At 32.3% G+C, this 16,768-nt stretch overlaps 2 protein-coding genes across 14 annotated transcripts in view; one reads left to right on the top strand and one right to left on the bottom strand.

Moving 5' to 3' along the window:
• Positions 1-1,046, top strand: part of LOC127844804 (prion-like-(Q/N-rich) domain-bearing protein 25) — a 26,647-nt gene extending 25,601 nt beyond the window's left edge. For all 3 annotated transcript variants that reach the window (XM_052375307.1, XM_052375308.1, XM_052375306.1), the window contains one exon: positions 472-1,046. In XM_052375307.1, the coding sequence (XP_052231267.1) occupies positions 472-542 (71 nt within the window). In that variant the 3' untranslated portion in view covers positions 543-1,046. The remainder of the gene's footprint in view (positions 1-471) is intronic.
• Positions 1,047-3,508: 2,462 nt separating this feature from the next.
• Positions 3,509-16,768, bottom strand: part of LOC127844790 (FH1/FH2 domain-containing protein 3-like) — a 108,578-nt gene continuing 95,318 nt past the window's right edge. For 7 of the 11 annotated variants that reach the window (XM_052375252.1, XM_052375253.1, XM_052375262.1 and 4 more), the window contains 3 exons: positions 15,750-15,900; positions 14,536-14,712; positions 3,509-7,729 (listed from right to left, as the gene is read on the bottom strand). In XM_052375252.1, coding sequence (XP_052231212.1) covers positions 7,659-7,729; positions 14,536-14,712; positions 15,750-15,900 — 399 coding nt within the window. In that variant the 3' untranslated portion in view covers positions 3,509-7,658. Of the gene's footprint in view, positions 7,730-9,346; positions 9,380-12,030; positions 12,057-13,881; positions 13,932-14,535; positions 14,713-15,749; positions 15,901-16,768 lie in introns of all 11 variants that reach the window. The other 4 variants (XM_052375258.1, XM_052375256.1, XM_052375255.1 and 1 more) reach the window with 4 other exon arrangements.

Below are 16,768 nucleotides of genomic sequence, written 5' to 3' on the forward strand. Positions count from 1 at the left end.
AATGATTTATTAAAGGAAAGTTGGAAACAAATTTGGACGACTATGTATTGGTATGGTGCAGAGAATATTAATTTATATAACATACCTATAATAAATGATCGTACTTACTTAATTGGTAAAGGGATGAAAAACCGGACTTCTTTTACATACAGTGTATCGTAAAATATCATTAACGTTTCGCGAAACATTTGGAAACCCACTCCTACATAAAGGCATATACTTTTTTAATGTACCTATGTAACGTTAGGAGCTGTATAATAAACAAAAGAAATATTTCAATACTATAAGGTTCCGATTTGTAGTATATAACTTGATTGTGTGAAAATCTGTTCAAACATCACACAATAAACGCACGCGATACAACCCATCAGAGCACAACAGCCATGTAATATTCCGTATAAATATCCTTTTCATTGTACTTTAATCAAGTGCACAATTGCATTTTTAACGAATCACATTGATTTTTTTCAGCAAACGGAAATATGAACATTCTGAGCCTCGCCCTTACCCTGACCAGCGTATTCGCCGTCTACATCTTATAAGACTGCCTAATTTCTTTTTTTAAATGTGTGTGTTTGTGTTTTTAGTTGACTAAACTTATCGCGTGAACCAAGAAGTTGAGGAACTTTTGATACAATCTCCTTTCTTTGGATCCGCTGTTTTCTTAAGAATTTAGTTCGAGCATGATGCATTTTGTTCCATTATATTTTGTGTGTTCTGGACAATATTCCTATGTGAAATGTTTATCGATCACGTGACTTTGATTGTATAAGTTATAATGGACTACGAGATAGTCAACACATTAATTGTTCGTGTCCAATAGGTTGAATTGCTTCCAAAGGTTACTAAGTGGTTGTTATGAACATAGGAATACTATCCCGAATTTTGTTAAATAAACAATCAATAAAATAATTTGATGTTTGTGAAACTGTTTTTGTTTACTTTCAGCAAAATTGTTAAATTCTTTATTGTCGGTATTGACATCTTTTAATTTATTTCTTGTGGTACAAAATGTGTTCATGTGTATAATAAACCTTATCGAACAATGTGTTATTCTTATAGAAACAAATTTCATTATTGTTTGTACTTATGTATTAAAATGGAGTCAAAGTTCGCGGATCCATCAAAGATTATAGTTCGCATTGTTTGTAATATGAACCAACTGTGAACAAGTCCTTGTACAATGACAGGGCCTGAAACGCTTACCCGAATTAGAGAAAAAACAATTGTCGAATCATGATCTGATGACCTACTATTTGGACCCAGTTTTTAATAATCAGCGTAAATATTATAATGATAAACATGCAAACCAAGTTTCATCAAGATAGGGACACACAAATGTGGCCTCTCATGTGGTTACACAGCTTTTCTAAGATTTGTCTCGGTGAAGTCGTTTTTGATGAATGTGAACGAGATTCAAACTCGGCCTTGACATGTTCAAATAAACATTCTGAGCAAGTTTCATCAAGATTGGATTTAAATGTTGCCTCTAGTGCCTTGAAAGGCTTAAAGCTGATGTCACTCGACGCTTGCACGCATGCCAAAGGTTGATCAAAATTACTTATTACGAGCACTTACTGCTCAGGTGAGCTTAAAGGTAATATTCACATTGAATCTGCTTATGCTGGCGCCCCTTATGCTCAGCATTGTAGTTCAAAGTTTCGGCCGTCATTGCTCCTTGATTTCAATTCAATGCAGTCTTGCGCAACATCAATTTGCCTTTGGTATTGAGGTACAATTATTCACTAGTAGCACACATTTGTTAGTGCTGTATTCGTATTTCAAAGACAATACAACAGCGGTTTTTAGAATTGCATAAGGGAAAACTATGTTAACAAGCACACTATAACCAGATATAGCGATATAGGTTTTGAAATGACATGTATAAAAAAAATATGTAATTCTCCGTTTCTCATATGCTTAATTTAGAACATTTATTTTTCATTAAGCCTGCACAATACACAGTTTGGTACATAGATAATTAAATATCATAACAAAGTACTCTTCCAAGTTACCTAGCACGACATATGATTCTAGATTGCTTAAAATTAGTATCAACTTCACTAGTACTGTGTTGTAGGATTTCTAATTTCACTTTTACTTTGTGCTATTTAAGAATCCAGATTGTAACAGAGCTTAGTTTTTATGGCGTAAGCTGTATTAAGCCAGCTTTTCACCCTGACTCGACCTTTGTAAGTGTCCAATAATATTCAAATAAAATTTCCCGCGGCTAGGTACGAATGAATACACTTCATTTATTCCATTGGCTGATTTGAGTGTGACACCAGAACATTGGAAACATATCCGCGTCTTTGTAACACTGTTTTACTGCATGAAACAATTTTATCTCTAACGAAAAGGCTCAATAGATAGAACAGTTTTACAATCAATTTTCGACATAAATACAGTTTGTGCGTTCACCTTTTATTTCAGAGAATTACCAGCGCAAAAGCGTTTATACTAAAGGCTATATTCTCATATTTAGTACTTACTTGTATTGCATTTCAACCCGCGAGGTTTCGGGTCAATTCGCGGCCAGTGTGTGAAAGTCAGAGTTTATATACAGTTCATCACCGGAGTTCGCAGAAGGGGTTGCGATCTTTTCATTGAAGGAAAAAAATGGAATCTATGCTATTTTTGTCTGATGGAGTAAATAGTTCGTTTAGTCGCCTTGTCGATATATCAATATTTTAGGCACAGCTGTTGCCTTGGTCGTGTACAGTTGGCGTAAACAAGCCGTCGTTTCAGCAGCAGAATTGTTACCTAACTTTAATGCATTGCATTCCAATCCGCAAGGTATCAAGGTCAGTTTGCGGTCAGTTGCAGAAATCTTTATATAAACGCCGTCTCGTAAACTTTGTGCACTTGAAGTCTGTTTTGATCAGAAAGATACTAAATAAAGATATTCGGCGATATTGTTGTGGTATGTCAATCATCGATTTTCAACATTTGCATGATAAGGACCAATTTTGATAAAATTAATTAGAAATATTTATCCATTTAGACCAGTTTATTAAGCATGAGCACAATAATTCACTATACTATAATTATGCAATTAAATAAGATTCGAGTATTGCCGGCTGACCTATATGCACTCATTTATTTTCATGTTTCTTGTGTTTTTCTATTCTGTAAATATAGATATCTGAGTAATAATATCACATAAAGCAAAATAAGCCACGAAATCTGGCGCAACACCCCGTAATTGATTTGCTTGTGATGTAGCTAAGAACTGCGCAGAAAAAAGGCATCCGCTACTTTTTATCTCATAGAGATAACTTTTGATCGTTCATAAACATCGACCACAATCAACGCCGTATATCTTTTTTAAAGATATTTCTTGTTTATAATTAACGTAAATTATAATTAACGTAATTAACGTAAACGTTATGTTTCAAAGTGCCAAACTCCAAATTTATTTTTTTTTTTTATTTACAAATTCCTTCATTTTGAATACATTTTTTACTAAGGTAGAGCATCGATAATAGTCATCAACATGGAGACAAAATCTTTTATAACATTTATTTTCATGAAAAATAAAAAGAAACAGCTAGATGACATGCAATAATACATAAGTAAACAAAACACAAATGCAGTTATCTTCAGTAACAAATAGCATCGAACAAACACACAATTGTCTGCTTCATGAATATGTATTTACATACCCAACAGTCATTCACTGAAAATATAACTTCTTTAATATGTATTTCTTTAGTAAACTATATATTTTATTTTATTATACATTTAGAGATTCTAACAGAGTTATTGTAAATGAATACATTACTTTTGTATACAGAATTGTGTATATGCTTGGTAGTAAACACATGCTTCATGAAGCAAAATTTGATGTAGATGTATCAAAGACAGCCTGTTTTGAGACAGTAATGAGCAATGTATAAAATCATACCATTATCATGAATCTGCTGGGAAAGCCCATAGCATTTCCATGGTGACAAAAAGAAAGACATAAGGTCCTACAACTACCAGCATGCACTGTTTCTATAGCAACTAAGAGAACAAAATAGTTCTTCTTGTTTTATAAATCCTACGACTTAATGTGGCTTATACTAAACTTCTTATTTCTGCATTCCTAAACCCTTTCCCTCTTAGAAGCAAAGTGAAAAGGCTTTGTGCAAACAGCATAAAACCAGAACAGCCAGAGAGTAACTTGCAGCCTGTTCAGGTTTTATGCTGTTTGCTGCTCATTAGTATCTAAGGGTTGAAAATGAAGCCTTTAAAACTTGAATCTAGTAAGAAAGGTCATGTATCTAAGTGGTAAAGGGCTAATTAACCGAAGAAGGCAATAACAATTTACTTGTCATTGATTTCTGTAGCAATTTTCACAAAAACACGACAGAGCAAAAATTCATTGAAATTGAAGGGGGCACATGGTGAAAGGCATACGTAACAAATGAATAACAGAGTGACAATATAGTTGCATGGATAACATACATAAGATTTCACACCGGCCTTACTGAACACACATTATTTTAACGTAAGCATATGCAGTAATGTCATTCATAAATCCTGAAACAGCTTTTTAATAGTCTTGTTCATGGATTTTTTTAAAGTCTTAAAATGTATTTCCAAAACAAAAATTAACCACTTGGAAAAGTCTTTAAAAAGTTCATTATAATAGCAAGTAAAAAAATTGATTAAAAAATAATGTGTACCCAGCATTTGACCCTGGGACCTTGGAAAGCAAAAACTGACTACCACTTCACTTATGAAGCTGAAGTACTTCAAATGGTATTTTCAAACATCATGTTAGCAATAGACCTATTTTCCATATTTTGTTTGAAACTTGAAACATTTTATTTTACCCATTTGTATTGACAATTATTATCAATGAACAAATGGACATTTTTTTATCAGCCATAACAGTTAATATTTCAATTCTTAAATGTAACGTATACATTCTCTGTAATATCTATGACATTTTTTTTCATTTTCATTTTTCTTACCGAGAACAAGAGTCACTTTAATGTTCCTGTTAGTAAAAATTCTTATCAGCATTGTTCACACAAAATAATTAAACATTGTAAATTGTATGATTTTTTTATGTGGAAACCAAAGAATGTTCCAATTAAAAAAAAAAAGATTGTTTCAGCCAAAATGAGGCCTAACATACACTCTTCATGCATGTATTTGAAATCATCAACCCAATTTAAAAATTCAATACAATATTGAGACATTGTACACAGTTTTTTAAAAGCAATCTCTATGTGATCCAGGTAACTATTCAGGTTATCCCAGAATATTATTTATTACAGAATGGAATTAATGAATGATACGATTGTGTATGCATACTTCAATGCAATATATTTAAAGACATTAACTACATATGGAAGTGAACTGTATTTGGATATACATGTGTACTAAATATGTGTGGTTAGGTTTTAAATGTATGCGACGTTTTACCTTTAAGTTAATAAATACAATACTGAAAGACATCCTGCACTATTGTCTAAAAGCAATTATAGCAATAAAGAATGCATGTTTTGTATATTTTATATGCACAGACGTATATATGGCAAGATATTTGTTTTGTTTAATAAGATTTAGAGCTTAAACATTTTCAAATAAAACACACAAAGAGACAAACTGTCAACAAATTACTATTATTGTCATTACTTTTTAAATTATAAAAATTGAATATAAAGCCAATCACAGAATATTTAAAATGTGTTCATACCATAGATGACTGATTGCACATTTATGCAATCTGTGTTACACTGTACAACTTGTGTTTGCCTTTTGTCCTGAATCAACAGATAGTTTAATAACCTTTCAATAAAAAAACATCAAATGTATCAGTTGTTCTTTTTTATTTTGCAGATCAGCAGGTTTTTTTTTTTAATAAACCATATAAATCATTTATCAAAAACAAATGGCAAGATGTTTAAAGTGTTTAGTTAGTAATTTTCACAGGGTCAGTAGAAGGTCATTGCACTTATACATGATATTTATCTAATACAACACAAGTTCATGGACTAATAAATACATTGAAATGTAAATGACGAGAATTAAACCAATGCAAAAGAGTTCATGCCATTTAATACTTTAACAATACTTACAAGATTACATACTATAAGTTGAATTACTTTTGCAACATATATATTTTATGTAAGAACTGAATAAATATGTGAGTTTAGAAAACATTTATACCTCAATATGGGTATATTACACTTAATGTAAAATTATCAGGATTTCTGTCAAACTAGTAACACACACTGAAGTTACAACAATACACATTTTTATTAAAAAATAAATAAACAAATACTTTGGAAACTGTTTTTTACAAAAAATAACAAAGACAATAATGTAGAAGAAGAACCAAAGCTCTAAGCATTCACTATCTATACAAAGCATTTGGTTATATGGTACTTGAAATGCATTGTAAGTTGCTAAAAAACCTTAACCTCAATATTTTCATGGTACATAAAGTAACATGAAAACTGATGGTGACAAAGAGAAAAGATAACGCTGCACCTAAATATTAAAATGATGATAATAGATGTAGCAATAAGACCCACAACTACTAAAAGCCAACAAGTAATAAAGCCTGTAGAATAAAATAACTGCTTTGAATCATCTTTGTAACACACATAAACAAAGGCATGTGTCAGCTTCTGTTATAAAATGCAAACAAGATGGAAGGGGGGCATGTGGTCAATGGCACGAAATAAACAAAACAATAATATCACACCTACATGTCAATAATCGGATCAAAAATGGCAGTCAGAACATTTACAACTTTGTCATGAATACAAAAATAGGATTCTTCTACTATCACCATAACAATCTAGTTACATTTTACCATTCCCGTACATCTATACATTGTTCTCAATATGGACGCATAGTTCTAGTATATGTTTCCAATGAAATAAAAAAGATCATTTAAAAAATCCAAACCAATGAAAACATATGAAATTGAAAATTGATGTGATACATGTAGATATTTCAGTAAGTAATATTCTCTACATCCATATTTATGTGTGTTGTCAAATATCCCAGTATTGTTCTTTACCCCAATTGTAACAGTCTTTTTTTCCCAATACATTTATAGAAACTAATGGTTTAATAATTTATATATATATGTGTATAAATTAATTAAAGAATAACAGGTTAGTAAACATTAAAGATTTTTAAGCACTTGCATATTGGATCTAACAATAAATAAATATAGATTAAAGAACTTTGTACAAACACATAACAAATATAGATAGGATAATTCTTAATTAAATTCTTACTTCTCAAACAATACACATTTAATAAATACAACTTTTACCACAACTTGATCTTAACAATATCTTAAAGATGACAAACATCTTTTTTACAAGACACAATTATGAAGGCATCAGATACTAATCTGAGAAAGCACATTATAGTAATCTCATTTTTATGTTGACATTAATACTACTATGTTAACAAAAACTATACACTTAAAATGTTAAACCCAACCATTCCAAAACAGATAACATTTTTATTTTAGTTCTGTCAATGCAGATCATTGACAGTGTATAATGATTTCTCTAAGTACATTCTTATTGACAGCACAGAACATGAAACAGCAATAATTCTTGCAGAATGGAAGACTTGGACATACACTTCGGATGACTCCTCACACTTTTTCGCTATTCTGCTAACAAAGCAGTTTATACTTTCTCTGATTTAGTGATGGCACTCATTTCTTCCGCATCAAGTCCATTCTTCAAGGTTCTCCTCACTGAAATGATCAAAGAAAAGCATTTGCACAACGGGCAATGTAAAACTTGAAATTGTTTAGTGAAGTTAGTACTATACTGATATATGTCTCATTCAATTACTAAATACAATGTACTCTCATTAAAACTAGTCCAATTATCTGTACTATAGTACAATTGTTTGTAAAAACATTGTCACAGACAAAATATTACTGCCTATTTAAAAATAAGGGTTAATGTTTCAAGCAAAATAGTTAGACATCACCCTGCAACATCAAACAATCCAACAACATGACAAATATTACAATCGTGCGCTTAAAAGAAGGGCAGGCATTCCGAGGATTTCAGTTCACAGTATGGAGTCATCTCCAAGGTAGTTATGAGGACATACAGTTTAAGGTGAGTTTATTTCACTAAAATGGAGGACTTATTGTCGATACTTAGCTCAAACTAAAAGTCTCAAACAACAATAACAACTTCAAATTGTGATTTTCATTAAAAACAAAAAATTCCACAGGGCATTAATGATCCAAATTGTATGGCAAATTTTTACTTTTCCACTCTAAGTATTACCTTCACCTGTGAGGTATTGAGATGGGTGATATAAGCAACACTCACAATTTTCATTTTAGTCATATGTGGAAATTTTAAGAAAACTGAAAGAAAAGTTACAGCTTTGACAAGCTGTTTTATTGCCAAATTTGACCTTTGACCTCTCAATGTCACAATTTTTTTTACCTTACAAGAAGAGACACAAGACAATGTTAAATCAACCAAAAACTGTTTTATGACCAAATTTGACTTTTGACCTCTAAGTGTGACCTTGTGAGTAGGAAGATTGGTGCTAAATTTAACACAGCATCTTACGATGGTTTCATTTTTGCTCATTTTGAAATCAATCCATAAATGACAGTTTTAAAGCTGAGACAGAAATTTTCATGCAGTTTTAAGGCAAAAATTGACCTTTGATTTAGTGTGACATTTACCTTAGAGGTACTGAGACGCATGTAACAAGCGACAGTGTGTCTTACGATGGTGGACAATTATGGCAAGTTATTTTTTTAATCCATTGATATATGGCAAAGTTGTAGCGGAGAAAGAAAACACATATGTACAGCCACACAGACAAACAGGACAGTGCAAACACTATTGCTTTCTTTGAAAGGGGCATACACAACATCAAATTACATTGGCTTTGTTATAAGGAAAGATACTGTATTTCAGATTTTCTTTAAATTTACATGTATTAATTAAATTTTGTTAACTTACAAACTTTTTGCAATCAAAACTATTTTTGACAAGCCATTTGAAAGAAGTATATTGAAACACTAATTTCTATAAAAACGAATCGCTCTTTGCCTTCTACTGACCTATTTACAGCTTTTAAGTTTTTAAGACTAATTAAGAAAATAACATACAAATTTTAGTGCAGAAAATAATTTATATGTAAGCATCAAATTTGCAAGCAAATTAAATCTGAAGCTTAACAAACATGTCAAAATATCATTATTATATACAGAGCTTTGCACAAAAAATACAAACTGAAATGCACTAAAAAGCCAATCTTAGCAACAATTTTGCAAACTTCTGAACAACTCCAAATTAACAGATTTTTTTGCTGTACACCAGCTCAGACTTACAGCTAACCTATGTGGTCAAATACTGATCGTAGACTGAAACGACGATATAGAAATTATTTCAACATCAAACAACTTGCACAAATATGGTCTTAGTTGGCCATTTTTTTAACCCATTCCACTTAAATCAATTTTATGACTATTGTCTTATATGATCTAATTTGTCTATTACTTGCTTCCTTTTTCTGCAAACATGTTAATTAGTTTAACAATAGCAACACAGTGAAATTGTTGAGAAAGCATTCATTCCCCTTGGCAATTAATATGATAAGCGTGAACAATAGCAAAATAATTGCAAACTTATGTTTAGCGGAGAAACACACTTATAATAACAATTTAATTTTTGTTCAGGTTAAAATGGTTTCTGATATATTTGTACATGTCTACCAACAGATATAACAAGTGAACCTAACAAAATGTGTTTTTTTAAACAAATTGTCTGAATAGTTTAACCGTCTCAAAGAGCTTCCATTCTATGACATTTTGAATACAGATATTCAAAAATAAACTTTCGATTGTGGTCTTCCCTTATATTAACAGAAGGGAGGCCACTATAAGGAGTTCAGTGAAAGTTATTGTCTTTCTTGTTCAGTAAAATGTTTTGTCACAGTGGTCTTTCCTGATAATAACAAACTAGGAAAGACCGCTGTCCTGATATTGACATTAAATAGGAGAGACCACTGTCCTGATATTGACATCATAATAAGGGAGACCACTGTCCTGATATTGACATCAAAATAAGGGAGACCACTGCCCTGATATTGACATCAAAATAGGAGAGACCACTGTCCTGATATTGACATCAAAATAGGGGAGACCACTGTCCTGATGTTGACTTAAACAAGTGAAGACCATTGCCCTGATATTAACATCAAAATAGGGGAGACCACTTTCCTGATATTGACATCAAAATAGGGGAGATCACTGTCCTGATATTGACATCAAAACAGGGGAGACCACTGTCCTTATATTGACATCAAAATATTTAAGGCCACTGTCCTGATAATGACATCAAAATAGGGGAGACCACTGTCCTGATATTGACATCAAAATAGAGAAGACTGCTATCCTAATATTGACATCAAAATCGAGAAGACTGCTGTCTTGATATAGACATTATAAGGGGGTCAACCAATGTCCTGATATTTACAGCAAATAGGGGAGACAACTGTCCTGATATTGACAGCCAAATAGGGTAAACCGCTGCCCTGATATTAACAGTAAATAGGGGAGACAACTGTCATGATATCAACAGTTAAATAGATGAAACCACTGTCCTGATATTGACAGCAAACAAGATGATACCACAGTCATTACTTTGGGTAAATATACAAATCTATGACATAATCGCCAAACAGAAATCAGCAAGGATTTTATAAAATCCCTGTGTCATATCAAGGCATGTGATCATAATCAATCGAAATACTCATTTTAATTTTAAGTATGTTTTTTTGTTTTGTTTCCTTTTCATGTTTGTGTACAATTATGTAGCAAGGTGATTTGACCTTGCTTGAGGTAATTGTAGCAGGTTAGACCAGTGAAGGTTGATGCAGAACAATTTATTTATGACAACACAATGGCATGAAGCATTGCAACATGAATCTGAATCTGTTTACAAGAAATGCCCATTAAAATGTTAATACAATTTAGGGTTCCTAAGCTAGTCTCCCTACTCAGTAATTCAATAATGTGTTCACCTGAAACAAGTGCCAAAAAACTGATTTGAATGTTATCACTGTTGACTTGTATCTGTATAATATGTAAACACAACAGCTTTTGTTCAAATACTGCCATGTGCAGGGCAAAAAGCAGAGAAACATTTCTTCAGTTTTGAACTACATGTAATGAATATAAACTGTTTAAATTACAAACAAAATGAAAGCAAATAAAGACCAGTAATTTAACAATTGTAAGGAAATATAAATGTCACCTGAGACAAAAACCAACAGTGAAATATAGCATGAATATGCAAAAATTAAGCTCTTATTATTCTTTGCAAGACAAAACCAAAATGACTATAATACCACTTGCATTAACTAATTTCAAATTTCTACAACTCAAACTAAATTCCAGTGCTTAACTAAGTTGCGACAACAAGTATTCTAGAAATTGTTACCATGGCAACTAAGTGCATATACAAACCTGTTTATATAGGAAGACATACGTTAGCAACAAAACATGACTTTTCTCAATTCTAAATTTACATAAGCTTGTGTATGTGTTTCTTAATGCCATAACATAATTGGACTATAGAGATATACATATATTTCACAGAATTTAAATTGGTAATACAGTTTAATCAGTATAATTTCATACAGATCACCTTAAATCTATAGATCTGCAAGAGTGGATGAAGATTGTTTGGAATGTTATATTTTACAAAACAGAACCACAGTCAAGTAATGATTCTAATAAAATGGCAAATATTGCAATAGGAAATAATTATCATGCTTTGATGGAATTTTCAGTTTAATGAAGTTCCCTTACTAAACAAAAATTGAGTCTAGTGTGGAAGTGTCATACCAAATTAGACTGTGCAGTCTGCAAAAGCTAATATGTTATAACACTTTATGCACATGCATGAAGTCCAGTCTTCCAAGAGCGCAGTTCATTTATTCTCATTTATTGCATTGAGATTACCATGGTAACAGTATTATCATAGTAACAGAGAGCACACTCTGTGTTACCTAATGTTCAGTATCACTATCTTGGACTGAAATAGGTAAAAGTTGACTCATATCACATTGGGCATAGAAAATGTATACAGTTCTTTGGAAAAAAAACAGCAAGTTTTCAGAGAATATAGTTGCACTAGTGTTTAAAACAATTTCTTCAACATTATTACTTTTAAACTATGGTAAAAATAATTTCTGTCTTTAGGTTTTAATTGATCTTTCGTTTGGTAAATATGGGAAGTTAATGGACACATATCAAAATGGTTCCAAACAGTCAATCTATATATTCAATGAAAACTCATGCACACAAACACACCACAATAATATACACATAACAGACATGTACCGGGTATTCAAACACTGAATTAAGCAGTAAAGTAGTTGGTAGGGATAGTTCCTTGCAATGTTTACATTTTGGTTGAGTATCCTTATAAACTATGGAAATGGATACTTACTTATGATGGCCATGATTATCATGCAAACATGTATTAAGTAAATTGAAATACTTATCACATATTTTATATACAGACGACCATAGAGAAGAAGAAACACCTGAAATTACTGGTAACAAATTCCACCAATTTGAATAAGGGAGGTAACTTATAGTTTTTTGACAGGGGCAGATAATTGTAGTCCTACTAATGGGACAGAACAAAATGCTCCAAATCACGTCACGACACAACAACAAGCACTTTCACACACAATCATGACACAGACAACAACAACGAAACAAAGTCACATGTACAGAAAACAACATTTTAAGAATGTCAATTCACTCAACAGGGTGAAGTTTGGTTTGCGGACAAGGACAATTAGAAAACTAAAAATGTGCGGATTCCTTTGATTATATATGGACAAATGGTAAAACATTTTACACCACAAAATTAATTTAGTAACTTCCAAGTAAAAGATGCTAAATCTGTAAAATAAAAGCCTTTAAAGGTTTTTAAAAAATGCATACTTATATTATTGAAAGATCATAAGATAAACATTATAACAATAACTTGATAATCAAATTGGCTATTAATTTCGATAAAAAAATAAGTCCTTATAAGTTTACATTTCTCTGGTAACCAATTTAAGATGATGAATGTCAAAGTTTTCAGTGTCCATGCATATATGTCTACAGATTTATTTCTAGTGATTATTGTCAAAGCAGAAGTTAACAAAATTGTATATAAACAAAGCCAAAATTGCTGGCAATTTTTTTCCTTCGAACGTTTTCTTCGCCCTTGCTATTAAAATGTGCATTCAATAAATGCATACCACCTATGAAAGCCTTGTCTTTCTTGATTCATGGGCCTATTTAAAAAATCTAAGACAAAAAGTTGGTGAATTTCAGGGTCAAAATTTGGTCAAGTGATGTGGGTGTGTTGAGAGAGTTCATAGATAATATCCACTCAATAATCAAAACTTTGAAGCAAGCTGTATTGGTGTTAGACAAAACATATCATTTTGAGGTGAACCAACAATTCTGACCTTCAGAATTTTTTTAAGTCCAAAAAGAAGGTCAAGGTCAGGTGATGTGGGTGTGTTGAAAGTGTTTTCCAACGAACATCATCAATGGAAGTATAAAACCTTATAGGAATAATAAATAATGTCATTATAAATAATAATGTGACGCAAAGATGTCAAGGTTAAGATGTTAAACTTGGAAGAAGGGACGGTTGGGCGGAAAGACTGAAAATCCAAACCCTATCATTTGTGGGATTCGACAAAATTTAATTTTGAAAACAGTGATATTCACATAATTTGGAAAATATACAGATTCAGCATCTTAAATAAAAATAATGTAAAATTTTTGTTGAATACTGAGGCTAATTTTGTGGCATAAACTGTTGTGCAGAACACTCGTTTGTTTACCTATCATGAAATTGAATATGTTCAGAAAAGTTGGAATTCCCGCATGTTTGCTGGAACATTCATGAATCACAACTAAATTGCAAGAAGTCATTACATAAGAAGAAACACATAACAGTTATTTTGATATACAGGTCAGTGGAAGAATTCTTTTTCCTCCAAAACAGATTGATAATTTTTCTTAAAAACTGAAAATTACATGCTGTATGTGGCCAGAATAATCTAGTGAAATGAATACTACAAAATTGAACAATCTCATAGAAAGTGAGAATAAAATCTGGCAAAAATTTAACTAATAAATAAAACTAACTTTATTTAAACACACAGACTTTGTGCACTCAAGAAAGAAAATTAGTATTACCAGGACTGAAATTTGTGTACAATAGACAGCACTGTGCAGTCACAGAGAATAACAAGTACTACTTGTTTGCAGTTATATGAACGGATAAACACATTGCTAAATGCTTATCTACAATACAGGAATAAAGTAGACAAAAAAGATAAAAGTTCAACAAAAAACAAATTACCAACTTAATACTTTCCAATACATAAGGAATAACAATGAATAAACATTATGCTAATTGAAAGGCTTAAAAGAAAACGCTACACAAATCTTGAGACTTAAACGTGAACCTTATCAAATGAAAAAAAACTTACAAGATTTTCGATTACGTGCCCCCTTCTTCCGCTCACGTGGGGCCCGAGTGGTTGGCGTGGTGGCAGTACGAACGCAGGCCTCCAGTAGCTCGTCATCCCCTGTGTCGTACATCTCTGAATCTGTTGTCAGGCAACCACGCGACCCCGATAGGCTGCTCCTTTTCAAACTTGCTGTGTCTGTAACCATGACAACCAGTAAGCTAATAATCACATGTATTAATTAAAATTGTTTTTACAGTGATCCAATGGAAAATAACCTTACTTAGTTTGAGTAAGATTTTTAATTTAGAGAATTAAATCTTCAATTTTAATAGCAATTTTTTAAATAATGATCACACTATTAAATACCATACACAATTTCTGATGATCATAATAATTATTTGGTGATTTTGTATCTGAAAAGCGTTCTTTGTTACATAAATTGTTCATGATATATATAATCTTTAATTGCCATTTCAACATGACAATGTAAGCTTTCTTCCCTGACACTTGAAAGGAAAATGTAATATACAAACAGTTGATATTAATTGTTCTGGCAATCATCACAACTTTGGAAAATTCCATCTAATCTGCAGGTACAAACTATGCTGACCCCCTTTTTATGCACAAATGGTATTTACAGTCAAATCATTGCAGATGATATATCAGTAGTATCATAGTAGTATGATAATTTTAACAGGTCATCTATATTAGTATCCCTAGATTAGTGGATTTTCTGAAATTGTGTGATTGAATTAAAGCTGCAATTTCCATCAATTTTTTTTTTACTGAAAGTTATTATTAATGTTGGTGTGGTCCTCTTTTGAAGCCTGAGCACCCACAGGAGGCCTCTCCTGTCAGGTTTGGTGACCACTAACCAATCTCACATGCTTCCAAGAACCGGGATTTAACCCTTCATCACTTAGATAAGTATTTTCACGCATTTGTGGTCCCTTAGAAAGCTATTTTTACTTATAAGACCTTTCTTACTAGATTCAAGTTTTTAAGGCTTCATCTCCAACCCTTTGATACTGATAAGCAGCAAACAGCATAAAACCTGAACAGACTGCGAGTAACTGGCAAGCTGCTCTGGTTTTATGCTGTTTGCACATAGCAATTTTAACGTTGCTTCAAAGTAGGAAAGAGTTGACCTAGATCCCCACAATGAGAAGTGAGTGTACCAACCACTGAACAAACTGAAAAGCCTTGTTATTACATCAGACCACCCAAGTTACCTGCTGGTCCCAACCTGCTGCGTCTCTGTCTCCCTGGCAACCCCCGATCGTCGCTACTTGTGTAGCCATTGGCAAGCACCTTCTGTAATGCCTCCTCATCCTCTGAACCCTTCTTGGAAGACCCGCCCTTTGAACTCTTGAACTTGCCCACCTGGCCACAGAAAATAATGGCAACAATCAAATTGTGACTTGTTCCAGGAAAACTTGGCTAAATGCATGTGCGTAATGTGACGTCCTAGATAAGCCTGTTGCTGCATCCGCACAGGCTAATAAGGTACATTAGTTTGCGCTTTTTTGAAGTTTTTATCAAATAAGTGTTTTCCCTGATTACGGGATGATAATCTGGGATGACACTTTTTCAAATGCATTAAGCCCAGTTTTCCCAGAACAGGGCCTTATTATTATTCTGTAGTACATTGCTTCAAGTACAGCTATTCTTATAAGGAAACGTGGTCTTGAAAATGTTCACTGTGAATACCCTTAATGCCTTATTTATGTGTTGTAATTGATCTGAGTATTGCATTACAATCAATTTGGAAAGATGCTCATGTTAGCTACAAGAATACTTATCCGATAATAGAAAATATTTTTTATTTTATTTTAAATGTTTCATTGTTAAGAATGTTTAAAGTGTCAGACAGTATAATATTGTCTATATAATTATTACATCCTTTTAATATTATCTGCAGCAAAACTTATTTCTGATTCAAACAGTATTACTAGCGAAAAGATATGAATGGCAAGATGCAAACTGCATATAGCTATAAATTCTTATAACTGATTACATTTGTTCAATGATATTGGGCCTACATTTAACAAACTCACTCAATGTGAGCCAATCATGCATACTTCTTTTACACAAAATATACAGTCAAACCTGAATTCAGCGGTCAGTCAAGGGAAATGATCAAAGTGACCGTTGTCTACAGGTGACCGTTGAATTCCGATCACAATTTTAAGATGGTTTGTCAGTTGGTAGTATTGCTACGTCGTTACCCCACCCAGTTGTTTGCATACAG

The sequence above is a fragment of the Dreissena polymorpha genome, chromosome 9 (assembly GCF_020536995.1).
Source record: "Dreissena polymorpha isolate Duluth1 chromosome 9, UMN_Dpol_1.0, whole genome shotgun sequence".
In the NCBI taxonomy this organism is placed as follows: Eukaryota; Metazoa; Mollusca; class Bivalvia; order Myida; family Dreissenidae; genus Dreissena; species Dreissena polymorpha.